General features: G+C 53.0%; 1 protein-coding gene across 4 annotated transcripts in view; it reads right to left on the reverse strand.

The window, feature by feature from the left end:
• Nucleotides 1–26,604, reverse strand: part of RHBDF1 (rhomboid 5 homolog 1) — a 40,324-nt gene that overhangs the window by 2,179 nt on the left and 11,541 nt on the right. The window contains exons 2-16 of one of the 4 annotated variants that reach the window (XM_067306061.1): nt 19,627–19,756; nt 17,448–17,578; nt 14,721–14,822; nt 11,508–11,721; nt 9,579–9,785; nt 8,670–8,792; nt 8,390–8,550; nt 5,767–6,018; nt 5,024–5,135; nt 3,803–3,877; nt 3,048–3,209; nt 2,835–2,935; nt 2,127–2,190; nt 1,569–1,663; nt 536–611 (exon numbers count right to left, since the gene is read on the reverse strand). In XM_067306061.1, coding sequence (XP_067162162.1) covers nt 536–611; nt 1,569–1,663; nt 2,127–2,190; nt 2,835–2,935; nt 3,048–3,209; nt 3,803–3,877; nt 5,024–5,135; nt 5,767–6,018; nt 8,390–8,550; nt 8,670–8,792; nt 9,579–9,785; nt 11,508–11,721; nt 14,721–14,822; nt 17,448–17,578; nt 19,627–19,734 — 1,983 coding nt within the window. In that variant the 5' untranslated portion in view covers nt 19,735–19,756. Of the gene's footprint in view, nt 1–535; nt 612–1,568; nt 1,664–2,126; nt 2,191–2,834; nt 2,936–3,047; nt 3,210–3,802; nt 3,878–5,023; nt 5,136–5,766; nt 6,019–8,389; nt 8,551–8,669; nt 8,793–9,578; nt 9,786–11,507; nt 11,722–14,720; nt 14,823–17,447; nt 17,579–19,626; nt 20,077–26,604 lie in introns of those variants that run through there. The other 3 variants (XM_067306060.1, XM_067306063.1, XM_067306062.1) reach the window with 3 other exon arrangements.

Here is a 26,604-nt window from a genome sequence, read left to right on the forward strand (position 1 = left end):
AAGCAGGGTCGCGAGGTGTGCCAGCCAGCAGCACCCGGCATGGCCATTTACCAAGGCCAGCGTGCAGAGACTGCAGCTAGTTCTGAAGAAGGAGCTCTCCTCCCTCTTCTCCACTGCATCAAGTCCCAACATTGTCTCCAACACAAAATCACGTGTCCCCAGCCATATCCTAATGCAGCTTTACTCCATTATTCTTCACTCCAATGCACATACAAGTGAGTCATCACTGCTGGCTCACCCATGAAGCAAGCCAGTTGCACTCCTGGTGCTCCTACAGTGGCCAGGCGTTGGGTTCTTGTGGCTGCCAGCTCAGGTCCTGAACCAGTCTCCCCAGAGGGCCATCCCTCTACCACTTCCGTCTGGGTCAGCAACCTCCCCAGGGTTTGAGGTGGGACTCAGCAGTGGGGCTTGGCCTGGGGGCAGGATGCAGCACTCCCACCCACACTGCCTCACAGCCTCCCCCAGATCTTGCCACGCTGCTAAGGGGAGCAGGAGGGAGGAGCTCAGACATCCGAACCTCTGGCTCAGCAGTTACCTGAGAGCAGAGAGTTGCCTCCTCATGGAAATAGCCCCTCATGAATTCACAATATTCCCGGGAGGTTATTTCACACCTGGGGAAGGCAGAAGTAATTCAAATGAGAAATAGCAAGGCACATGCAGATGGCACAAAGGACCATCCTGTGCCCTCCCAGGCCACCTGATCCCACTCCCCTCATCCCAGGTCCAGCCGTAAGAACTGTTCCCGACATGCTATAGTGTCTCTACAATGCATACATTAATACATTCCCATTTGAGTTGGGTACCACTCTCCAATAATCCCCTCCTGCTTCCCTCCCAAACACGAGCCCAAGCCACCATACACGCTAATGCCATGCCTGCGGGGACTGCAAAACAAATGCGGAGGTGAGCTATTTGCAGCCGAGAAAGAAACAATGCAGCTTGGGAGCTTGGGGCATCTGGACCTCCGGGGCTGGGGGGCAGCTGGCAAAGCAGAAAGTAGGGGCTAGGCCAAGGGTGTCCTGTCATGACCTTCAGGGACAGAGGGACAGTTCTCAGGGCAGCACTGATTTTTCTCCCTAGCAGGAAAAAACAGGCCTAAGCACTGGTAACTACTCAAGCTGAGGAGCAACATGAAGAAGAATGTTTTCCTCCTCAGCAAGCCCAGAGCAGGTAGTCTCCTGATGTCTCCTTGAATGCTCAGCGATACCATGCTGGGACCAAAACAGCATGTCAGGAATGAGCTGGCCTTTCCCAAGGAAAAGTGCTGAACTCCCCAGGACAAGTATTTAATTCCCAGAGATAGGAGTCCTTCTGGACTGCAGGAACAGTTGAGCGAGATACCCTGACCCACACCAAGGACTCAGGCTGGCCGTTATCCCATGCTTGTCCCAGAGCTCTGCTCCATCTAGGAGACCTGTCACAGCTCCATGTCCAATTCCTCCTTCCTGGCAGGGCTCTGGGCTCTGCACAGGAAGGAAGAGAATGAGTGGCTGCACACACGACCGGAAAAGGACCCCTGTGTCTCACCCCAATGCTCAGCCCTTCTCCGCACAGGTAAAACTCATTACCTTCCTTTGGTCCCAATGCAGCAGGGCCGGCCTGTGATCGCGCAGTCCATGTGAAGGTGGTTGGTGTAGTTCCCAGCACTGCTTTTTGTGCAGATCTGGAAGATGACAACAGGTTGCACTCAGACAACCCTGGCTTTGCTTGCTGCCTGGATGAGGTCAAAGCAGCCCCTTGGGAAGAAGCCCAGGAGGAAACCACAGACAAAGGCCTCCCAAAGCCTTCTTCTGACAGCAAGATGGTGCCTTACACCCCCATCTACCTGGGCCTCCAGGGCCTGAATCACCACCACCTGGCTGCTGAGTGATGAAAACAGCCCCTTGACTGAGTCATTCTCCTGGCAGGGCCCACGAGAGGCCTGAGAAGGCTTCAAGCCTTAGCTAGATAAAGCCAAGGCCGCCCTGATCTGGTGTTTGCAACAGCCCTGCTGCAAGTGAGAGGCTGCACCAGAGAGCCTGGGGCCCTTCCACCAACGCTGCTGTGGCTCTACACAGCGGGATGCCCAGGGCTGCAAACACCATCACAGCTGCCAGCACAGGTCCCGTGCCACCGGCAATGCTCACCGGCCATTTGGTGATGTCGTCCGGCCACTCGTGAGGCTCTGTCGAGGCCGGCTGCTCACACACCCTGCAGCAACAGAAAGCCGAGAGATCACCCAGAGAAATGACTTTCCCCACCACCAGCAGCAGGTGGGATTACCCTGAGACTGCCCCGACCCCAGGCTGCTGTCCCACAGGTCTCCTCTGGCCCTGGGACAGGGCTGGCAACACGTTACACTGGATCAGCCAAAGATCTGCTGAAAGCCACTAGTGAGGGGGTCACAGTCTCCTTCCAGTGAGCAGAGATGGCACCGTCAGCAGAAGGCAGCCACCAGAGAGCGCACAGCTGCCCAACAACTTGCTGGAGTTGGCTCCTTTCCAGGTGGGCACGACCCCAGTAGTGGGGATTCAGCTGGTCCCAACCACGGCGACCAAGGGCAAAGGCACGCTGGGAACATGGCTGCTGACCACTGAGCAGGGCCAGCCTGCGCCCAAGTTCTGCCTCAAACTTCCCTGCAGCCGCAGCAAGCCTCAGCACCTGCCCTCCGTCGGGTACCCTGATCTCTACCAGCTGTCAGGGCGGGTAAGAACATCACCACCCACATGCCCCTTGGTCCTTACGGCAGCTGTTGCCTGCCCAGCAATGAACTGGCCTGGGTCCACCATGCCTCTCTCCACTGCCACAGCAACGTTGGTGGCCCCAGGACGGCAGCTGGGCTAGGCAGGACCTACCTGGGGTCCTGGTGACAAACGGACCCGAACTGCCTCTTGCTTCCCGCCAGCATTGGTGTGCTGGGGTGGTGGGGCCACTTCACCCACACGGCCAGGGTGGACTGCAGGAGAGGGGAGAGGAGAGGCATCACTGTGAAGGCCAGGGCAGGAGGGGCATCAACAGAAGCAGCCCTGAGCCCACGGGAACGGTGGGAAAGGGGCCCCTGCGCTCACCGAACACTCCTCCTCCGAGGTCTGCACACAGCCCGACTTGTCGTTGCGCACGCAGCAAGCTGAGTGCTTCTCCTTCTCTCGCTTGGCGCTGATGAAGCTGTGCACCTGCTGGTCCTGCCTCATGCACGGTGAGAACTTGGCCCCCAGGTGGATCAGGGCCTCCTGGAAGAGAGATGGAAACGCTCAGCTCAGCTGAGGGGCAGGTGAGGGCTGCCCAGGGCAGAGCAGGCTGGGGGACACTGCGAGGGGCATCCCTGCCAGGGCCCGAGGGACCAGGGACGAGTCCTGCACAAGGGATACCTGCACACAGACATATTCTCAACATTTGCCCTGAAGAAGCAATCCCAAAACAGAGTCCAGGGATTTACTTGACTGCGGCCTCAGCAACACCAGTACTGTGGATGGGAAAGGAGGCTTTGGGACATTACGGCTTTTACCAGTGGGAACCAGCCTCAGAAAAGCTGTCACAGGACTCATGTATTTTCTCTTGGCCCCGTGCTTGGCTTCGTAGAGACAGGGTGCAAAGCAGGAGCACCACGCTCCATCCCAGCCTCCCGCTAACCCATTCGGCAGGGCTGCTGGGGCAGGGCGCACGGCTGCACCTTCGCAGGAACAGCAGGGCCCCATGGAAAGCCCAGCCGAGGGGAGCTGCTGGCACCAGGCCCCGAGCAGCGGAGGGCTCCAGCCCGCAGGGCGGCCCAGCTGCGGCACGCAGCCCCCTCAACCCACCGACAGTCCCAGCCAACGGTGCTCACCGAGCTGGGGCCAATCCAGAAGTTTTCTTGCTGGACATATTTGACGTTTTCATAAACCCCACGGTTCCGTAAGACCTGAGAGGAGGGAAAGCAAGAGCACTGTGAGCTGCTGCCCGCAGGGGTGGCAGGGCAAGCAGAGGGGCCTGGTGAGAGCAGAGGGCACCCATGAGAGAAGCAGAAATCACATCAAATGACTGGGCACATGGTTCTCTCAAACTGGCCTTTCCAAGACGGCAGGCAAACCGCCATCAAGGCACATCACTCAGCTTGGGCACAGCAACCCTAAGACTTCATTTAAAATGTCTATCTCTGACTATTTTGACTGTCAGAAAATCCCAGGCCTGGAGACGTGGGTATGGCTGAAAGCTTGCAGAGAGCTTCACACAGGGCAGAGGTGTGCGCAGCATCTTTCATGCCAGTGGTGCAGGCACAGACACCCAGAGGCAGCAGGTGGTGAGACACCACAGAGCACCCACCACATGGAGCGGGGACGCGGCTGTAGGGACACATACCTTAGAGAGATTTTTGACAGCACATGGGGAGGTTACAAACAGCTTTGAGATCAGCTCTCAAAGCCGGACAGGTCAGTTTTGCTCTCAGCAGGAGCAGATTCCTACAGCTGCTGCAGAAAGTTAACTCAGATTTGAAACATTTCCCTGCTGTGAACATCCTCCCGGTCTCCACCAGGAGGGGAACAAGCTGCTCCAGGGGCTCCCAGCAAGGACACAACCAGAGCCTGTAAAGAGCCCGCCACGCTGCGTGCCAAGTGCTGAGGGGCCTGGACAAACCCCCTTTCAGTCCACCCCTGCACGACTGCCAGGAATCTGGGTTCCCATCTCCACTGCCCTGCAAACAGCTGAAAGAAGTCCCAGTGCTGCTGGCAAGTCTTCTACCCGCCCGGGATCACCTCTCCTCCAGCTAGAGCTAACTGCTAAAAGCCCTAACTCCCAGGCACGCACCCAAGCCCACCCAGAACGCAGTCCAGCTGCCACGGGATCCACGGGTGCAAGCAACGGCAAGAGCAGTGTGGCTGCAGGAGGGAGAGCGGACGGTGCACAGGCCGAGACTGGCTCACAGAGGTGCTGCAGGCAGCGCCCCGAGGCTGGATGACTGGTGTCCAGCTATCAAGGCTTGCGGGCAAGTAGCCGAAATGCTGGGGCTTACGACACGTCACGGCTGAGAGGCAACCACACCCCAGGCAGGTCATGGGGATTTACTTACCGAATCAACAGTCTCATGTTGTGAGAACCCCACAGGGGCGATGCCGTAGATGCACACAGCAAGGATGGTGATGAGTGAATGCACAAAGGTGACCCAGTATGTGAAGAAAGGCCTGGATGGAGGGAAAGGGAGAAGATCAAAGGCTGAAATCCAGGCACATTACATCTGTTCACAGAGCACAGGAAAAAACCTGCTGTTTCTCCCCAGGGGCCTGCCATACTCCAGGGAACAGGGCTAAGATCACCCGGGATGAACAAGACTGGAGGCAATGACCTAAGATCTTGCTGGCAGACAACCCTCTGTCTACTCTGACCCCCCACAGCACAGGGCAAGCCACCCTCTGCCAAGAAAAACAACTATGAACATACAAGCTTGACACCAGTGTGTGCCGCGTGTCTGAAATAATGACTTTAGGGGAACGATCAGAGACAGGGAAACCTGTGCCCTCCTGTTCATCTTCCCTCCCAGGACAGCACTGGCAGGGCAGAGACCCACCATCCCTCACCAACAGCAGGTATAATGGCACCCAAAGCAACACAAGGAGCGGGGCGAGTTCCCAGTGCCTGGTGATGCCAATGTGCTGCTCTCTGCTGCAGTTCAGTGATGCTGTGCTTCAGGGATACAGTCTCGAGCAGCATGTTTCACCCAACCATCCTCAGGCAGTGCCCCGAGTCCCCGAGGGGCAATGGCACTCATTCACTTGCTAGTTTTGTCAGGACACCTCCTGTGACCGCGACTCTCACCTGTGATCGTCCATGTCCTCGATCTGCCGCTTGACATAGCTGTCTATGCGCTTGCGGTAGGTGCGATTTGTCAGCTTCCCCACCATTCCCAGCCCGTATGGTCTCTTCTCCTTGGCGAAGAGCTTCCTGACAGGGACGGCGATGCGCTGGCCACGCTTCTGCGGGCTCACGCTCACCACCTCCTGCCGCAAGCGGACTTTGGGCTGTGCCAGGGCCCCGTCCTTCTGCTTCCTCCAGCCTCGCTCCAGTGGGCTGAAACACAAAGCCGGACAGAAATGGTTTCCTTCTCCATGGCACAGCAGGACGGATCAGCCCTTCTCCAGCAAAACAAGCCCCTCTATTCATTCTTCCCCCACAGCATGTCTCCATGTCTGGATTTTGTGCAGGCGTGTTAGGAACAAGCATGTCTCCTGCACAGGCTTCCAGTCACACGGAAGAGCCCTGGGGCTCCCTGCTTGTTTCCAGCACCCATCGGGTGTTCTCCGTGGCTCCTTCCACACCCAACCAGCAGGGCTGGGCCACAGCTGATAGCAGATGAGGGACCTTGAAGCGGCAGATGCACTTCCAAAGTTATGCAGCTCTGTGTGATGATGGTGTAGGACCACATGCAGAAAGTGGCTCAAGGAAGCTGTGCCAAACTAAGCCACATCAACAAGGAGCTCTCAAAGCTTTTCAGAATTCTCTCAGCAACAGGTTACAATGAGAAGGCCATGGCCAGGTGTCATGGGGCATTTTCATTTTGGGGAGATGAGGTTTCCACTCTCCCAGCATGGATTCTGCAACAGGGAGCAGCAGCAGCACCATGTGACCACTTCCCTCTCTCAGCTTTAGCCTTGACTGAGAGGTCTCTGATTCAAAAAAGATGGAGAGGAATAGAAGCCATATGACATATCCATGGCTGCGTCCTCACCATCTCCAGGGCCAGCAGCCCAAAGACTCTGCTCTAACCCTCATGTACATCTATTTCCTCCTCTACTTCATTCCTCTTACTGCTCTGCTATGAAATGGAAGTGCAGTTTTGCCCTGCAGGGGAAATCCACCCTTGAAGTATTTTACTGTAATCAGAATGGCAAGTCAAACCCAGTGCCCATCAAACTGGACAGAAGAGAAGAGCAGAAATCCAAGCACCTTTCCAGACCAAGACAGTGACACTGTCACATGCTGCAAGCTGTGCCAGTTACCTCTCAGGACCTGTCTTCCACCATTCCCTTTATTTGTCCTGATGCACGCAATTCTCAGGAAAAACAAAAAACAAAATCAGGCTTCAACAGCGTAATAAAAATCTGAAGCATCACTGCTCACCAGAGCATCTCGGAGAAGTCACCACAGCTTTGGGGCATGGACAAGCAACAGGATGAGGGAGAAACTGATACCTCATTAGCCAAAAACACTGCTGTGGAACTTCATCTCTTTGCAATATTGCACCTAGCAGAAGACACATTTTCACAAAGCTGAAAGCCCCAACTGGGACAACCCTTCCATGACATGTCTCTTGGGAAGCCTTTCTCCAATAAAAGGTGTAGAGTCCACTACAGCTTGCTTTTGCCCTGAGAGTTCAAGTTGTTTCTGTGCTAGGGACGTACTGTTTCCCAGTATCTCCTGTGCTGGTCTCTGCAATCAGCCTATGCCAAGATAAACCCTGGCTATCTGAAAGGACACCTGACTGGCATTCTGATAATATTTCTCTGAAGTGTGAAAGAAGTGTATTTTCCTCAGTAAATAAAAACCATTTGAGGAGATACAAATGGAGGCAAGAAGATTCAGACTGTCTGAGAGGAGAGACACCAAACTCCCACCATGTGCTACTTCCACCTACGTTAAGACTGAGTCAAGGTCTTGGAAACACTTGAAGGGAAAGCACCAGCAAGATGGGTTGTGAGTGGCAGAATCACAACAAGGACCTTCTCCCTGTCTGCTGCATGTTCACACCTAGCAAAGCTCTCTGCTGGGGTGAGCCGCCAGCCAGCCAGAGCCAACTCAGGAATGACACAGAGCAATTACTCAGTACCAGTTACTCAGGTGGAAAAAATCTAGGCACACAGCACAGTACCACCCACATATTTGCAGGGCTCTCAGCATCGGCGCCACACCTTTCTCTGGTTTCAAGTGAGGAATGCAGCATGGCTCGACACTCAGCAATGCTTCACACCGCTCCTTGGAGCAAGACAACAGTTCCTGGTGACTGTGGCAATGGCAACAGCCTTCTCATCTTTGCTATATTCTCATAACTGAAAGCTGGGCCCTGAGCATCTGCACAGCTGGTTTAAAGTGACTTTTGTTTCCTCAAGGCATGATACAGCCTCTGAAACGCATCATGTAAAGGTGGAAGTTGCTGGAGAGACTGCAGAGGTGCCCTCAGAGCCACCTTCCACATGCCTGGGTAGCTGGAGCAGGAGGTCTCTCACCCAAAGCATCAAGAGAAGCAAAGATGGACTTCAAGAGAACCAGTCACTGTACTGGTCACACACCGGATCCACTCCAAGTGCCCACAGCACTCGAACCCTCGCATACTCCACACAGGAGTGATGGTTTCACTCCACCAGCTGCCCAGCACAGAAGGTCCTGCTCTGACCAGGTTGGGGGCCCCACAACAGGCACTGACAGCTCTCAGGAAGATACTCACAGTAGCAAGTGGCTTCTCTCAAGTTCATTTTTGTCCAAGGCACCTCCTGTGAGATCCGTCTGATCCAGAGGTTTCACTTCAGCATCTTTGATTGCAGCTTCCGATGGTGACTCAAACACTTCGTCGGGGTAAGTAGAGAGTTCCTCATGGAGGACTCCTTCCTGGGCAAAGAAACAGAAGTCCCATCAGAAGGAGCTATCATCACATTTGAGACATCAGTCATGGGAGAGTCCTGCACTGCCTCTGGCACCCAGTGCCATGCCAGCGCCCTGCCCCTCACCCGAGCAAAGAAAGAAGTGTCAAGCTCATCTGGAAAATCCACCGTGTCCTCCTCCAGGAAACTTGCCGGGGTAAAGCTGCGTCGCTGAGCCCTCCTCAGGGTGCTGTCCTTCACAGAGCGACCCTGCAGCAGGAGAGAGTAGCATCAAGTCACTGTGAGAAACCTGACCCCCAGGCACAGGCAATGACACCCTGGCCAGCGCTTGGCTAGCCCCAGCGCTGAACCGGCTCACGTTCACCTGTGGAGCGCAGTGGTCCTGCTGGTATTTGACACCTTCCTTGCAAGACTCACAAATCCTATCCCACTTCTTGACCCGCAGCACCCATCTCCCATAGGGGCTGACAGGCAAGGCCTGCAACATGCTCCTCTATCACGTGTTGTACAATCACGTCTCTGAGCAAACAGCAGTGACATGTGGCATCAGACACAGCAAAAGGGATGCTGGCCCCCCTCGGGGCTGTGGCACAGCCCCGCGCTCCAGTAGCCACACAAGAAAAGAGAACTGAACCTGTGCAAGGTGGAAGAGCATTGCACAAGAGGCTCAGGTACTTCTGCTCTGCCATGACTGTTGACCAGGTGCAGACAGATACCCAGAGGTCCAGGCAGGGTGAACTGGACCTGCTAGGACTCTCTGAGGCTGCTGGTCATGGGAAATGAGGCCCCCAGGCTGATAAAGGGTGAACAAGGCATATACTGAAGCCCAACCAACTCCCCTCCTTCTCATAAATCCTCCCTCCTAGACAAGTGGCAGAGACAGGACAGCAGGATGACCTGGTTTCTTGTCCCCCACCACTGTTCTCCCCGTGATCAACCTCCCCACACACAGGTAGCTCCTTCCCTCTCACCCCTCTCCCAGAGCAGGGCCATGTCCTGCTGCCAGACTGGTCCCTGCCCTCCCACTGGCAGTACCTTCACCAAAGCTGCAGCTGCTCGAAAACTCATTTTGGCAACAGACTCCCGTTTCCGCCGTCGCGGGAGGCGATTGAACCCCGAGCGCGAACTGGTGAAGGAGCAGAGCGATGCAGCACCTGGCGTGATCGGTGTGTGTGGGATGCTGCAGCCATCGTTGTCATCAGCCATGCGGAAAGCTCGGCCACGGGCCAAGGGGTCTATGATCTGCCCAGAGAGGAGTCCTATCAGTCCTTGCACCCTCAACCCTTGCCCACCAAGCCCTCCTCCCTCCAAGAAAACTTCCCGAGACCACTACAGTGGCTGGGCTCCTGAGATGGAGCAGAAACCAGGCTTGAAAGGACAGCAATTCTACAGTAGGGAGATGACAAATAACATATCCCAAGCTCAACCCTGGCTCCAAGTCACAAATGCAAGTCCTCAAATCTCTCCCTTTTTTTTGTTGGTATTGACAGTTTTAACCCAGAATGTTCCTTATGTTCATAAGGGACTCCAAACCTTCTTCAGTCCTTCCTGCACTCTTGCTTTTATTCATCCTCTGTGCCAGTGAGCTCTACAGTAGGAGGATGTGCTACATGAACAGGAGTTTGACAAATCCTGAATGCAGCTGTGCTCTTTCTCTAGCTAGTTTCCTATCTGAGTCTGAACAGCCCAGGACTCAAACAGCAGCCAGGTTAACTGTGGATTTATATCTGTTTCTATTAATTACATTATAACAGCAGGAAAAAGCAGACAAGTTTCCAGGAGCTGCAAGCCCCTCTTTGGGGCTCTACCCACTGAAGCTCCCACTTCTTCCAAATATGCTAACCAATCTAATGAAAACATCACCTTCAGCTCCAAACCTTGCTTCTCTCCTTACATCATCATAGCTGCGGTTTCCATATGACTTCTGTACTTTATCCTAATGTTTTATGATCTTTTTTACCCACAGTTGCACACTCAACAGGAAGCTTTATGGGGTTACACCTACTGACAGCATGTTCTGATTTAATGCAGTTCACGTAGAGCCCCACAGCACACCTGAGTCTTCTGTGACCAAAGACTAAGTGCAAGACACTTCAGTTGGTGAGAAAGAGCACAACAAGGTGACACTCGTATCAAAAGATGCATAATATTCTCCTCTGCTTCAATGACGCAGCCAGGTTTCAAGTCACAGTCTAACTTGCTTTGGGGGGAATTCATTTTCCATTTGCCCACCTTGCAGTGGTTCTCACTGATGTCCTAATACCACATCCCTTAAGACCACAGAACGGAGCAAAGAGAAGAGCTAGTATATTGTGGGTTAGCTTTTAAGTGCTGGTGACTGAATGTGTTTGATGGGGTCCAGTCTCCTGGGGTCAGCGCTGAAGACAGGGAGTAGGGGGGTGCTGGATACACTTTGCAGGCACCCAAAAACATTTCTAAGGACCCGTGAGCAGAGCTGTAATGCAGCTGATGCCAGAGACACTTTGTGAAGTCCTACAACACAGCCAGATTTCTAGGAGGTCAATACTTGTGCTACTGCCCGCATTCAGCTTGGGGCAAGGATTCAATAGGCAAGTGTCCTGAGTGACAACTGGCTCCCTACCATACACCGGGGTCCAGGGTACAGTCCATTCTGTGAATTACAGGTTTTTGCCCTTGCAAAATGGCAGCAGTAAGCCTGAGTTGAGAACCCTCTGGCCATGCTGCCCATGAGTCTAATCACCTGCCATGGCACCAGCGTCATGATGTGACAGACACAGCTCTGAGCCTGTCACCAAAAGAGTCGTAGGATCTCAGCCAACCAGACTGGAGAGAGGCTGCTGAAGAAGGGAGTATGCCAAAATGTATCTGAGGCTTTATAAGTGTCTGAGCATGCAGACCAGAAGTATCTGGGCAGAACTAAGCCCACAGCTTCCAGGGAGGCAGGAAGCTCACGGCCTTGACTCTGTCCTAGGTGTCACTCACCTTTTGCATGCCCAGCTGGCAAGGCCCAACATAGAGCGGAGGGGGGGTCTCTGTGCTTGTTAGAGAAATATTGTCCTGGCTGGGCAAATCCATTTCCCGGATGACCTGAGGTTTCAGCTTCCCATACCGCAGGCTGCAGTGGCGGAGGCTCTTTCTCTGCCATTTCTGAGTAGCGTCACTGTCTTTGCTCACCCCAAACCAGTCTGCTGTACCTCTGAAAGATTGCAACACACAAGTGCACAGGAGCTTTATGTTTGCTTGGACTAGGCAAGTTAAAAGTCCTGGTGGCCATTTCCTGCCCACCCAGTCCAAAGGCAGGCAGAATTCTTCCCCATGAGCATCTCACAGCCTGTTCTCAGCCTGGTTTTTATATTTTGACAGATGCTGGCCAGAAATGTTCACCCACCAATGACATTCTGTCATTTAACACACGCACAAACAAACAAACAAACAAACGACAGAAGAGATTCACTGTGTGTAAAGGACAGTTAGTTCTGAGGTTTTCTAGAAGGAAAGAAAAAGAGATGGAACAGAAATTAAAAAAAAAAAAAGATGAAAGGGATTTTTCTTTAAAAACCATCCATGGAACACTTACCACCTTCTGGCCAGCTCTAGGCCCACCATGGTGGGACTGTGCTGTTTCATGACTCTGCAGCTTCTCCCAGAAGCCACCAGAATTCACCGTTGTTTCCCAGCCTTCTCCTACACTACCAATATATCTCCAACTTCTCCATGCCATGCTGCAGGATTTCCATCCCGCTCATAGGTAACTATAATGGCAGAGGTTTGCTGTGGTCCTGAGCTTTGCTATGACGGGCACACACCTCTGAGCTGCTGGTGGCAAGAAGTAGGAGCCCAAGGCTTCAGCCACGGGGAAGGTTTGTTGGGAACACACCAGCCTGCACAGCCAAGTGGCTGCTGTCACAGAAGAGCACTGGATCAGAAGCAAAACCCCAAGGAAGGCAGGGAGGGATAGGTGTAAATCAGACTAACAACCTGCATCAAATACTGAAGGACAGCTGGTACTGTAAACCTACAAAGACCATCTCAGGCCTGCCAAGCCTTCCCCACTGCGGCTAATCCTGCTTTAGAAGATGACTAGCTGTGTCAGCCCACAGTTGTCTGGCCCAAGTGCCGAAACCTGAAAGTCCTTCCAAGCCAAACCCAAAATCCTGGCCTCAAGCCCCCTGCTCAGGAGCAGGATTACCAGCTGCTGAGGAGGCAGCAAAATCTCACAGATCATAAAGGGAGCATTAAAACATACATTGGAGTAGGTGGTTGGTTAAACCTAGAGTTAGGTCACGCAAGTAAACCGAGCCAATGCACATGGATTCTGCCATCCATCTGAGATGGAGAACTAGCCCTATGTTCTGCTTATTTTGCTCTATAGAAGAACAAAAATGGCATCAATGAAAAGGTCAAGATGTCCTGCCAGTATGTAAAAACATGTACATTCAAAACCCTTCTTTCCATCCAGCACCTCCAGCTGCAAATGACCATGCACTACCCTCAGCCTGCCCCCATTCTCCCAGTGACCCACAACAAACCCTTTCAACAGGCACCAAGGTCAAGTGGGCCGATGCTAGATCTTACCTGATCTCACTGACCCAAATTTCTCCTAATGCCTACAGCATGTCAGTAAGGGCCAGAGCTCCAGAGAAGGGGCTACACGCATCTCGGAGCATTGCTCTGCTCCCACAGACCCACACCTTGTCAGAGCAACATTCATCTCTGAACTGGAAAGGCCTAGGGTCAGCACCCAGCCCAACACCCCCAAACCAAGTCCATAGCACAGAGGAAATGTTCTGTCTGGGCAGACACCAGGACAGAAGCAAGGACTCTGTCTTTCTCTCCCAATGCAGGTATAACACACAACACAAAAAACCTTTACAACACAACTCAGAAGGCTTGTCATAGACTTCTGCAACCAGTATTTCAACACCAAGGCAACCTTGGACAAGCCAGTATGTGGGTCACTCCTCAAAGGGAGAAGACAGAGTCATTTGCATCTGTATGAGCCTGCTGATGACTGGCCATTGGGCAAACAGTGGCACCCAAGAGCCCTCTAAAACTGTATTCCCACTACCTGGAAGCACAAGCACTACTGCAGGTGCTTTGCACAGTGAGTGCCACTCCTAAACTGCCAAAGATCACTGCTGGTTCAGGCCCAGGGTAAAGATCTGTCCTACTTTCTGACCATAGCTGAGATGGTCCAGGAGAGCTGCCTATGGAGTTCAGAGCATCCAGAGTGCCCCAGGAAGGTATTGAACACCCCCTCTGGCTGGGGAATCTCACCACCTCCTACAGAGACTTCCTAAAGCACTGCAGCCATCAATGAACCAACATTAGGGGCTGGCTCTCAAGCTCTTCTATCAGCCCGAGGGCCTGAGCCCAAACCCAAGCAGTTGTCAGAGGCAGATGTGGTGCCAGTGTGGGATTTGGCCAAGGGTAGCAGCGAGGAAGGCAAGGATGGAAAGGGACTCCAGGGCATTAGGTCCATTTCCTGCCAGACACACAGTCACATTGTCCATCTCATTCATAAGTTCACTGCGCTTCAGTTGGGGAAGGGAGGGGGATCATGGATGGGCCGTTGTGCTGGGTGTGCCCCGGACTCCAGGAATGGTTGATCTCCTTGATGTTAAGAAGACCTCCACCTCAAAAAGAAGACAGTCATTTGGATTAGCATGTGCTAATGATGTCCTATGATGTCAAGAGGGAAGGGTCAGATTCACCAGCTTCTGAGCCCCGTCTGGACCTCTTACAACTAACATCCGTTCAGCGTGGCTTCCTCTCTTTCCCCTTCTGCCCCAAGGAGGCTTTGGGGGCTGACATACATATATGCTATGTGTGGCGTGGATGCTAGCAAAGGCAGGCTGCACAACTGCTGCCCTGGGGAGATGCTCCAGCTACAACAAACACCAGGAGGTTGACAGCTTGTTAGGAAAGGCAAGAGGGAGTGAGGCTTGGCGGGTGGACAGCTCGTTAGTCACTTCCATGCTATTTATTGACAGCTGCCTACATACTTAGTAGGAGTGACCATCGTTTTGTGTTAGATGCACGCACAAACTCTCTCACTCTCAGCCCTGTTGCGGGCCTCCTGGCCGGCCCCTGGGAAGGCAATCTGGTCCCAGCAACAGCCACAATCTGTGCAGTTCAAAGCAGCCCTTGCGCACACATGCAGGGGTGGGTTTCACACTCAAGTGCTACCAGTACCTGAAAAACGATCGGGGCAGGGACTGCCGCTTTCTCAGGGACCTCCTGCCCACCCGGTGCCCATGAATGGGCATGGTTTGACTCCTTTGAAACCGTACCTGTCTGCTGCAAAAAAAAAAGAGCTGAAGGGAAGGAGCCCGCTGGGCTGGGGAGAGGGGCAGTGACCTGCATCCAGCACCTCCCCCTCTCCTCGTTTAGTCCCATCTGCAGCAGCTGTGCCATACTGCGCATGGCAGCAGGCTCTGGCCAACAGCGCGACCTAAAGGAAAGAACCAAACTCAAGCCACACACACCACCGTCTTCAAACCCAGTAGGCTGTTGAGTCCCTTTAGTGCATCTGCATCCCTGACTTATGTTTCCCACTGCTCTCGAGGACACCAAGGATGCTGCGTTCCCCCTCTGCCCCCAAACCTCTGAGTTCTGCCCAGAAATCCAGCTACAGATCCCACTGGCTGACTTTGGGCACTGAAGTGTGAATCCACAAAGGTAGCTGCGGGCTGAGACATGTTCTGCTCAGACACAGGTGACTGATGCCACTGGAAATGTCCTCCGGCAGGATCTCACCTGGGGCACGAGTCTATCTGTGCCACATCTGCTACCCCATGTGGACATCTCAGGCACCCTGGGAGTCTGGAAATGGTGTTAGATGCCTACACTGAGGTGTCCAAATCACTCCACTGCCATGTTCTGGATCACACAGGCTTGACCTTGGGCTCACACCTGATCTGTGTCCTCCAAGCCCCAGGCAAAGGGCTGTTGGGGAGTCCTGGTGCCAAGAGTTTCACGTTCTGTGCATCAGAGGGGCCAGGGGCTGCATTAAGCAGAAAACCTGGAAGTTAGCCTCCCTGGACACATAAAACAAATCATAAAGACACTATTATTGATGCATGGTCTGCAGCTCTCCATCACATCCCTGGCTCCGTATGGAGCACAGGATTTTAGGCCATTCTCTTTTCTGACCCAATTATTTCATGCTCTTATTGCTAGTTTCAGTGTCTCATGTGTATCTCCTGCAGTTCTGCCCCTTGGGCGGCCCTTGCCACCGCCACCTGCCATGCACACCTGCCCTCCCACCCACAACCACAGGACCCTGCAGAAAGCACCTGCAAGCTGTGAGTCCTCAGTGTCTCTGAGGACAGCAGCTCCAGGAGAAGAGAGCCTTGGCCACCCCTGTGTTGCACACAGCCTGCGTGTGACATGTCACACTGCAAAACAGCATCAATGCCACTGGAACAGAAGACTCGCAGCACTTCCAAAAACATTTGCCATGTGCACCTGCCCACGGCCCTGACGCTAGGCAGGACACTAGCAACCTCCCTCAGGGTGCGGGAGCTTCACTACCACCACCAACACCCAGGGCTCCTTCCTTGCTCACTTGTAGCTTCCTTTGCCCTGTCTCTCTCCTAGACGGATTTGTGCCCCTCAGAGCCGAAGTGGTTTGTGCCTCCCCCACCTCCAGAGCCTATACACAAGTTGCACACTGTGAGGATTTCTGGGGACAAGGCTGCTCTCGCCTTTCCACGCAGCACCTTTGGCCAAGGCCTCGGCAACACCCTCCCAGGTTATCCCCTCCTCTTTGAGATGCTTTTGCCTAATTCTCCTGGCACGGATGGCCATAGAGGCTTGGCCTGCTGCAAGGAGCAGGATGAGAGCCCAGTGGTGAGGCAACAGGCAATCCAGGCATGCAAGGTCAGCCTCAGGCAGGCCCAGAAGCAGCTTGAGCGGCCACCGTCCCACAGCTCAGCTCCAAGCCCCACTAGGAGCAGGACCACAGAGAGATGCTGTGGGAGGACTTCACCACCAAGGCAGCTGGGGATCATCTGAGGCGAAGGAAAACAGCGCGTGGGACTTCAGTCTCTCCCCATAGCTGAAAAGCTGCTCCACAGAGTGAGTGGGTGAAGGCTGGCTAGAAGGAAGTGCCCCAGACCTGTGGAGCCCCAGGGACATTCCCAGCATCGTGGCAGGCCTGGCATGCTGCCAGGAATACAAGCCAGGCATCTCAGGAAAGCAGCTGTGGGAGCCGCTCCCTTTGGACAAAGCAGGATAAGCCTTTGCGATGGGGAGAGAAGGAGCATCCAGCTGCATGGCTGCATGTCAGAGACCCCTGGGACATGGGGAGGACTGATAACCCTTCACACAGGCATGGGGGACAGGACAGGAATAGCCTCTCCCCACTCTCCATTGCTCCCTCAGCCATCTCACAGACCTGCCGAATGAGCCAGCACAAGGAGCCAAGCTGCTGCGAGCCCCAGGACTGCTCAGCACTGTGTCCCGGGCTTCTGCCTTCCCCAGCAATCACGTGCTCTCAGATATTGCACCAAAGCAAGCCCAGCACACCACACCGTAGAGTCTGAGCTACACATCAGGGCTTAATACAGCCATCCTGCATGCAAAGGCAGCTCCCTGGGGCACAGGGCAGTCAAAGACTTGTCTCTGACTGGCCAAGGACCACTCATCATCCTGACCTCTGCAATTTTCCTCCCAGGACTTGGCTCCTTGCTTACTGAAGAGATGCTCTATAGCCCTACTGGGCACACATATTGGGGACCAACCCACACCCACCCTCTGCCTCAACCTCACTAAAGAAAATGAGGGAAACGACTCAATCCTGCTGTGACAGAGTGCCACGTAAGTGGCAGGCAGTGGGACAAGCAGAAGACCATGAATAAAGGATGGCAACAGGTGGCAGAATCCACTAAAGCAGGCTCCATGTGCCCAGCATCTCACCTCCTGATGGTCTGGGTGATTGAGGTCTGTCGTTGTAGCACCGGTCTCCTCACTTCGTTAGGCAGCGAGGGCACGCGGGTGTTGTCAGCAGGCATGCTCACACTTCGCAGAAAGGCCTGACGTCTTGTTGGCTGCAAAGCAAAGCAGGTGGGGAGTTAGTGCTCTCCGAGCGATGCTTTACAGGGCCAGCCAGGGTGTGAAACGTGAAGTCTGCAGTTTGACGGTCCCCCTGACCACACGCTGGGTGCACGCAGTTGGGCAGCAAAGTCAGGCTAACAAGGACTATGTCCACATTAGCCAGTCATGAACCAACAGGAGTATATCTGCAGAACAGAGCAGACCACACCAAGGACTCGACACCTGCATGTGGCAGTGGGCTGCAGTTCAGAGTGGCTCTAGCCTGGCCCACAGACTGACGTCCAGTTTCAGAGAGCTGCGTTACATGAGCTCCTGCAACGGATCCTCCTGCTTTGTTCCAGCTAGAGGCAATTCAAATCACGTGCTCCGAGACTGCTCTGCAAGGTGAAGCCAAGTGCAGTAAGCGGGGACAAGAGAGATTTGCTTCCTAAGTGACTCCAGATCTGCACTAGAAGGTCAGCACAGATTCACCCAAAGCTTTCACATCAGCTGCCGCCCAGCACAGGCTAAGAGAGCTAGGAAAGCTGCATCAGCTTTGCTCACAAGCTAATTCTCTAGATACACTCAGGTCCCAGCCTCTCCTGGCTGAACGTCATCTATCAAATGCAGCTCACCAGGCAGTTTTCATCCTGTACAACTGCCCCTCTGCTTCGCTTGCCAGTGAAACTCTGATCAGTTGTTTCTCTGGTCAGACCCAGTCTCTGTGCCTCAAGATTGCTTGCCACTCCAGTCCTTCTAGCCAAAGAACTACTAATTTACTCTGATCTTAAACTTTTATTTGTTGTTTTATGCAAAAACAACGCATAGACACTTCGATCATAAGCCAAAGGAGCCCACTGCACACCCTCAGCCTGCCAGCCTACTATGCACATCAGACTTCCAGAGAACAGTCCCTCTGTCAGCTTCCATCCTACATGAAGAGCATCTCTCCAGAAGATGCCCAGCTGGATTTAGAGATTTCAAGTAAGAGAACATCCATCATAGCCTTATCTAAGCGATTTGGATGGTTTCAACATGCACTGTTCAAACCCTGCATTCCACTTACAACTCCTGCAGGTCGAACCTCAGTTTTTTTCCTTCCAAGGCACATCACAAAAAGCTCCCACCCAAGCTCCCTGTTAAGACAAGCTTGCACTCAACTCCCCTCCAGGGAACCTGTACAACCCTCCACTTCTCTGATGGCTAAACTGTTCTTTTACCTACGTAGGTGAACAAATATGTACCTCTCTGGGCTCTGCCTTTGGTGCAGGTAGTCACCGTTCCTGCAGCGAGGTCACACGAGTGGCCAGCAGTCATCCTACCCAGGTCTCACCCACATGTAAGAGTTTCTGCCAGCTTGTAGCAGTAATTCCTGTTATTCTTCCTATTCCCAGCACAAACATGAATGTTTTACTCTCATACTTTGTACCATTCCTATTAACCTATCATCCCTTCTCTATTCCACCAATCTTCAGTGTTATTTATTTCTCTTCCTGTGTCATTTTCTTACACTCCTCAAGCTGGTAACAGCTTTGGGCCACCAGTAACTGTTCCTTCTCCACTGTTACTGATGAGGCCCTCGAATTATCCTGCCTATTCTTAAGTCAGATTCATGCCCTGCTCATAGAGAACTCGCTTTCCCCAGCACTTGCGTCTCTCTCTAGGAGCCCTTCGCTCCCCCAGTCCCTTTGGGTAATGCTTGTTTGCACACCTCAAGCCCCTATCCCCTTAGCCAGGGCACTTTTTACAGTCCCCACAGGTGTCACTGAGTTCCCAGCAGTCACATCCAGGGATCTGAATACGTCTGCAACCCCCCCTCGCCCTCTGATTCAGCCCCTTCTCCCAAACTGCCCGCGAGGTGGGGGTTATTGCTATCATAAATTTACCCAATGGTTCTGCCCTTTCGCTCATGGCCTCGTGACCAGCCATCGCAGGCCGCCTTTCTCACGGCCAGGGTTGCCCGAGAGCACGGGTGCCCCCGCGCCCGCAGCCCAGCAGGGTCCGCGCATCCCCCCCACAGCCGGCAGACCTTCCCGCCCGCCCCCGGGCCTCCTGCCCGTACCTGCTCCTCCGGTGCCGACACGGGCACCGGCACCGGGATGTCCAGTTTTAACCATGGCGGCTTCTTCCGCTGTAAACTGCTGGTGCTGTTGCGCCGCACCTCCGACATCGTCCCGCGTCTGTCCTCAGGCCTAGGAGAGGGGAGAAATCGTGGCTGGGAGGGAGCCAGGCTCATCTCCGGCGCACAGCGGGGCCTGGCAGTCTGTCCTTCTCCAGGCTGCAACTCACGGGACCCAAGTACCACGCCGGACTGCTCGCCGAGCGCCTCGCCGGTGCTCAGAAATCGCAGCTGGTGTCGGCGCTGCTCGGCCGGGAGCAGACACCCCGAGCACAGCGCGTTTCTAAGGTCCAGAGGACCTTGAGCCAGCGACTGCAGTCACAGGTTTTAGAGTCACTTCCGTTAATATTTTCTGAGACTACTGTAAAATCCAGATTCCATACGAAGCAGTCACGGATTAATTCTTAATTAGATCTGGATCCAGTCCAACCAGCTAAGTAACGCCAGCAATAAAAGCCACTGATCTCCCTCTGAAAACCGACTGTGATTCACACGGGCTACGTCGCCCACCCGAAGCCGAGCACCGCACTTTCCTACCCAACGACTACTGTTTAGCAATTAGCCAGTGGCCATTTCTCATCGCTGGTTTTAATCTCCTTTAAATGTAATCATTTCCAGAGACATGACACAGCGCACAGAACAGTATAAGCACAGCATGAACGTTAGAAAACTGGCATCAATCCTGAACTAAGAGTGGTTTTCATACATTAATAATAATGATACGGTATTTAAATAAAAACCACTGTGTCACAGAAATACCAAAGTAACCAGAGTGACTCACTGCCATCTTGCCCACTCTGCTGCCTTGCAACTTTCTCCTGCCCTTTAGGCTGCATGCAGCGGGACAGGGACCATGCAGCTCTCACGCTGGGAGAGCACCTCATTTATTGTGCGTGCCAAGAGAAACAGTCAGGAATAATTAGAGCTCTCCTACAGGCGTTTTCCAGGGAGAGTGAAAAAACTACTTCTACGAGCTGGAACGAGGGCCCAGATATGCTGCAGAATCCCTATCCCTGGAGATATTCAAAGCTTGACAGGACAAGCCTCTGAGCAACCTGTCTTAAGCTGGCCCTGCTTTGGGCAGGGGGGTCAGATCAGAGACCTCAACCGGTCCCTTCTAACTTAAGTTATTCTACACACCTAAGTTTCCTTCCTTTTAAGCACACAGGCAATCCCAAGCTAGCAGGAGGAGGCATGTGTGATGCATGGGACAACAGATCCAATTCTCTTCCAGCTCCCTCCTTGTGTTCTCCTAGACCACAGATCCCATAGGAGACAAAAATCAACACAGAGCCCCAGCCTCTTCCCTCTCCATGGTGGACAGATGGAACGAGCATCCAGTTAACTTTGCAAGCCAAAATGACTCAAAAGGGAGCAGAAGAAAAGCTCTCTGTTCAAATTACTAAAAACACAGTGCACTTACAATGTTCACACAGTCAATTTATTTTGAAAGCACAACACAGTCAAAGGTTTGGACTGGAGGCTAAGATGCAAAGAAGGAATTTTTCCTTGGGAGTGGTCAAGCCCTGGGATAGGACCAGAGAGGTGGTGGGACCTCCATCCTGCAAGACATTCAGAATTCAACTAAACGAGGTCCTGAGCAGCCTGAATTAGCCCTGCTCTGAGCAGGGGGCTGGACCAGGCAACCTGTGAAGGTCCCACATTAGTCTCTAATTCTCTGAAGCACACACTGCCTTTCATGTCATTTTTATCATATTCTCATGGCTTGCTGAAGCTGTTCCTAGAAAGGGAGCCATACAAACAGCAAGGCTTACCATTACCAAAGAGATGAAGGGGGGAAGTAGGTCAACAAAAGGGATTGAGGGTGGGGGGTGACCTGGACTGGGTTAAGAGAAGTGAATCGCATCTAAGAGGAGGTGAAGACCAGCTGCTAGTTCAATTGGATATGCTGGGCTGGCTGCCAAAAGTGTTGCGCTCAGCTGAGCTGGAACGACAGAAAGGGAGGACTTGGCTGTAGGTGGATGAAGGTTGAGTTTCAGCAAATACCGCAGGCCCCCAAAAGTCTGGGAATTCATAATCTAGCCTGTACAGGCATGCCCTTTGTACATGCACCACGCTCTTGCGTACACAGATGCCTCCTCTTTTGCCGCACAGAAAAAGGGGCATGATTCCTTATGTCTGGGTGCCTGTACCTTCGGGGTGACTAAAAGCACCTGTTCCGACTTCCTACGAGATGCGAATAGAGAGGACATTAGGTGGGCTCCCACCCACCATTCTGTTTTACTTGCAAAGGGGCTTTTCCGGGTGCTCACACAACCCCCTCGCCCAGGCACAGTGCAACCTGTCACATAAGACAGCGACAAAGACAGCAAATTCCTCAATGTCAGGCAACAAGTGAGACTTGCAGCTCTGCTGAATCCCCTCTGTATCACTCATCTCAGTGCAAAGCATCAAAAAAAATGTCACAGTCTAAGGCCTCAGTATGGAGAGACACAGTAGCAGCTCCTCTTTGGTCGGAAGTCCAGGAGAAGGAACGGTTGCACACAAGCAGTTTGGGGTATGTACGCTGTCTGCAGCCACACCAGCTCCCCAAAGGTGCTCCACGCTGTGCACTAACTCACAGCGACACGGAGGGCAGGGAAGGCGCGCGAGAGAACTGACCCTTCACATGACCAAAACCTCGGCCAGAGATGCTTGAATGTCCTCTGCTTCAAGATGCTGCATGGTCTAAAGGGCAAATCCGCTACAGGACAGCTTTGAGCCTTGCATCCACAGCAGGCAAACTCACCATCACCAGGAGGACAGGGAACAAAGCAGAGTGCTCCCACCCGAAAAACTCCTGCAGTGCAACTCGGAGAGCTCCAGCATTTACCCTGCGAGAGTCGGGCACCCCGGGGCTCCCCAGGGTGCTCTACGGAAAGGCTGGCCAAGAGGAACAGAGCTGCCTCTCCGGGGTGACCCAAACACAACCCATTTCATACACAACACGGGGGCCAGGTGAGAGCCTCCTTTTGGCACCTTCAAGGACAAATTCAGCACCTCTGAAGTAGTAGCTCTTCATTTTCCAGCGTCTTTCAAGGAACAGACATCATGCAATGTTCCTCCTGTCCACCCATGGAGCTGCCTTGGAGAGCAGGTGCTTTTGACACAGCGCACACAAACATGTGTTAAGATCTAATAAAAAGCCGTCTAGAGCTTTATTGACCTGTGACGCCAAGCAGGGAAGGCAGCGTGAGAATCGCTCTCACGCTGCGTAAGAGCTGCCACGACGATGCCGAGCTCCACGGGGACCCGTGGGCGCAGGCCAGCCCCCGCGCAGGGAGGCTGCGCGATGCTCCCGGACCCTCCTGGCCTCTCAGACGCCTGCACTCCGTGATCCTCCAGTTACGCAAGGAAAGATCGAGGCTCTGGGAAGGTTACTACGCAAACACTACGGAGAAACAGGGGAGTGAGTCACAGATCGTATCCACCTGGATTTCCGCGGAGCACGCCCAGCAGTTCACAGGCTGGCTATTTACGGGGATTGGCATGGAGACACAGCTCAGACGGCCCGAGTGACACCAGCCATAAGGCCTCTCTTGCACTGGGCTCGGTCATCCTTTGGAGGAAAAGTCCTGCAGGCTCAGCTCAGGGACTCCTAGTGCTCAGGTGACTATGTCCTCCTTCGTTTGTCACGTACCCCAGCCCCCAGCACAGGCCAGAGGTGTGCAGTTCACTGGTGATGCCAGTTGCTCAGAGAGGTGATCCTGATGGAGAACAGCAGAAAGAAAGGGCCGTGCTGTGGTCCATGAGTACCAGGGAGGCCTTCACCAGGCCGCAAGGACTAGTGTGACAGGATGCACAAGTGCCCCCCCATCCCAGACACGGCACAGACAGGACACTGCCAGGCAACTCCCATGCAACAGGCACACTCGTTTGAGTCACACACAGTGACTTTCTGACAAAATCTGTCTTCAGTCCCCCTCCCCATTTGGGGGGAAATTTGGGATTTGTCCCAAATCGCCACAAACAAGGATATCAGCAAGCGCCTGGGCTGCGACACAGAAGTTAACTGTGCCTCATACCCATCACACCATCCTCAGAGTGACCCACACAGACAAGAGCTTTGGGATCTACAGCCAGCACACACCCAACCATCTGCAGAGAAGAGAGCAGAGGGTGCACACACATGGGGTCCAGCATGGGCAAGGAGAGAGCCTGGGTCTACACAAGCCCATGGCAGTTCCTCCTGTGCAAAGCTGGAGGCAGCAGAGCACGCTCATATTCACACCCACAAGAAGCTTCAAAGCTAAAGGAAAAGTCAAGGAGACAAAGTGGTCCTGAAAGCAACCAAACAAGTGCTCTGCACACAGCTACGCAGACCCAAAGCGTAGGTATGTAATAGTTCCCCAGGCCAGCTGTGACCAGCTGTAGGAGGCAGCAGCTCCGAGCAGCAAGGAGACCTGCGCGTGGACCCACTGCACAACCAGCTGAGCCTGCCTGGCTGCACCGTTCATGCAAATCCTCCCTAATGCTCTTAAACTGACTGGAAATGGCCTAACTTAGCACAAGTTGATAACTAGCTGAAGGTGCATTTAAGAGCTCCTGCACGAGGGCTCTGCATTTCCTTTAAGAAAACTGCTGCAAATCCAGGCAGTGATCTCAGCATTGAGGAAACGAACACTTCAGTTGCTTTCCAAATGAATCAGCTCACACCGGAGGACTTGCAGCTGGACACCAGATCCCCCACCTGGGAATGATTCAGAGCAGAGATGAGGGACATTTTGAGGACAAGGAGAGCCAGTAATCCTGCCTGGAGTGCAGGAGCAGTATTTTACCCTGGAATGATGTTAAACCGTAAGTGAAATGGACATTTACCATATAAGTTAAGCCTCCCTTGCTCTTGGAAAAATAGGAAAATGTGAATCAAAATGTGTAGGTAGCAATTGTGTGTGTGTGCATGCAGCATTTAAAAACCAGGCAAGTTTGACCTCTGATTGCATACAGAGAACTTGAACTCAGGAGCAAATTCTTTCAACAGTTTGACCCTTTTTACATACCAAAATAGCCATTTCCCAATAAAAGAGGGCGGTATAGGCAGAGCTGCTCAACATTCCCAGCTATACGTGTGCACTTGGAGTGGCCCAGTCTAAACCTTTCAAATACATGGGATGAGATTTGCAGTCCTTGCCCTAGCAGGGCTGGGCCCCCTGCACACTGCAAACAGGCAGCCACAGCACACGTCAGCCAAAGTCTCCAACACACGGCGTCGCAGGGCAGGGATGAGACCTGGGTACAGATGCAGCAAGCAGGTCCACAGGAGGTTAAAGGCAAGACTGAATGCAGATTCAGCTGTATCTGTAGTACTGCTGGATGGCTGAACGTTGTCCTCGCAAGGCAAAATGTCCCTTTTTACACCTGATCTTCATTCAAGTGCCATAGTCACCAAATTCTGTCTCAGCATTGTGCCAGAAGCACATTCTGAGTTTCACTCTAACCCCTAGATTATTTTTAGGAGTTAGCGTTTCAGGATGCAGAGCCCATGCTCCATGTTCAGGCCAACTTGCTTTGTTTCAAAGTTGACTGCATTGATATGTATTTCATCTGGATCCTCACAAAATCCCAATTTCTCAGCACTGTCCTGACCAGCGTTTTCAAGAAGTGACTCTGACAGCAGCAGGACAGGAACGTACACAGAACAGCCATGTGAGCTCAGGCCAAAGGTCCATCTAAATCCAGCATCTCATTTCCAACAGAGGATGCCTGGCAAAGGGTATAACACACAGGATCACTTGACAGTCATATCTCCCAGCATACAGTCAAGGCATGTGCTATGAATAACTCAGGGGCTTCTCCTAACAGTGATGATGCCTTTGCATTTAATGAATCTTGTGTTTTTTTTCTTCCAGAATTTATCCAAACCCCTCTTGAATTCATGCCAACCTTTAGTATCCGTAACTGCCTGTGGCAGAGCGCTCCACAGCTGACACGTGTTGTGTGGAGGGCTGTCTCCTTCGGTTTGCTTTCAAACCTGCCACTTACCAGGTTCTCTTGATGCTCCACAGCTCTTAGGCTAGAAGAGTGAACAGCTTTCCCTATCCCCCTTCTCCACATCACTCCTGCTTCTACAGATCTCTTCCATGTTCTTTCTACCATTTCTTCTTCCCACACAGTGTGATCGCCATCCAGCTGCTTATTCCTTGGACAGGAGTTGTTCCAGACCTCTTGCCTGTGCTTGTGGCTTGCAGCTCTCTCAAAGCCTAGGAAATGCTCTAACAATCCCAACAGCAGCTGCAGGTTCTCAGAATAATGCTAAACACATTCAACCAATCTGAGTAGCTGAAAATGTTCATGTTTTCAAGTTCTTCTCAACAGTCATTGGGGGTAGAAACTCAATCCTTCTAAGCTTGCAGGATATTGACTCCAACAAGTAGCATAAGAGAGAAGTCTCCACTGTTACTAAAAATGTGTAAGAGCCACCAGAGATGGGGGGTAAGGAGAGAACCCAGGGGGCTGTGTGAAGAGCCTGGGAAGAGGCGGAAGGGCTCAACTCCTCCCTGAAATCCTCCTCCCAGCAATGGCATGGTCTCATCACTGGTGCTACCATCTGCGCTGCCCATCCGCCAGGCTGTTCTCTCGGCATGCAAAGCTGAGGAACCGGGAAGTACCAACCCTATCCTCCAGCACAGAGGCTGAACATACAGCATTTGCAAATCTAGGATCTTCTAACCGACCAGCTGCATGTACAACCACAGCAACAGACAAAAAACATGAACAAAAGCCATTTCAATTAAAACAAATCTGTATGGCACAGATGCTCTGGGAAAGCTGCCTTCAAAAACTCGATGCCAAAGCAAGGTTGCTACAGTACCAGAATGAAATCCAAATCCTCTGTGCTGTGGCCCAAACCAGCAAAGAGGGAGAGGGTTAACCTCCCAAGCTGGCACATGATCAAGAAAAGCTGCTTAGTGAAATCCACGG

Source organism: Apteryx mantelli, chromosome 16 (genome assembly GCF_036417845.1).
Source record: "Apteryx mantelli isolate bAptMan1 chromosome 16, bAptMan1.hap1, whole genome shotgun sequence".
NCBI lineage: Eukaryota > Metazoa > Chordata > Aves > Apterygiformes > Apterygidae > Apteryx > Apteryx mantelli.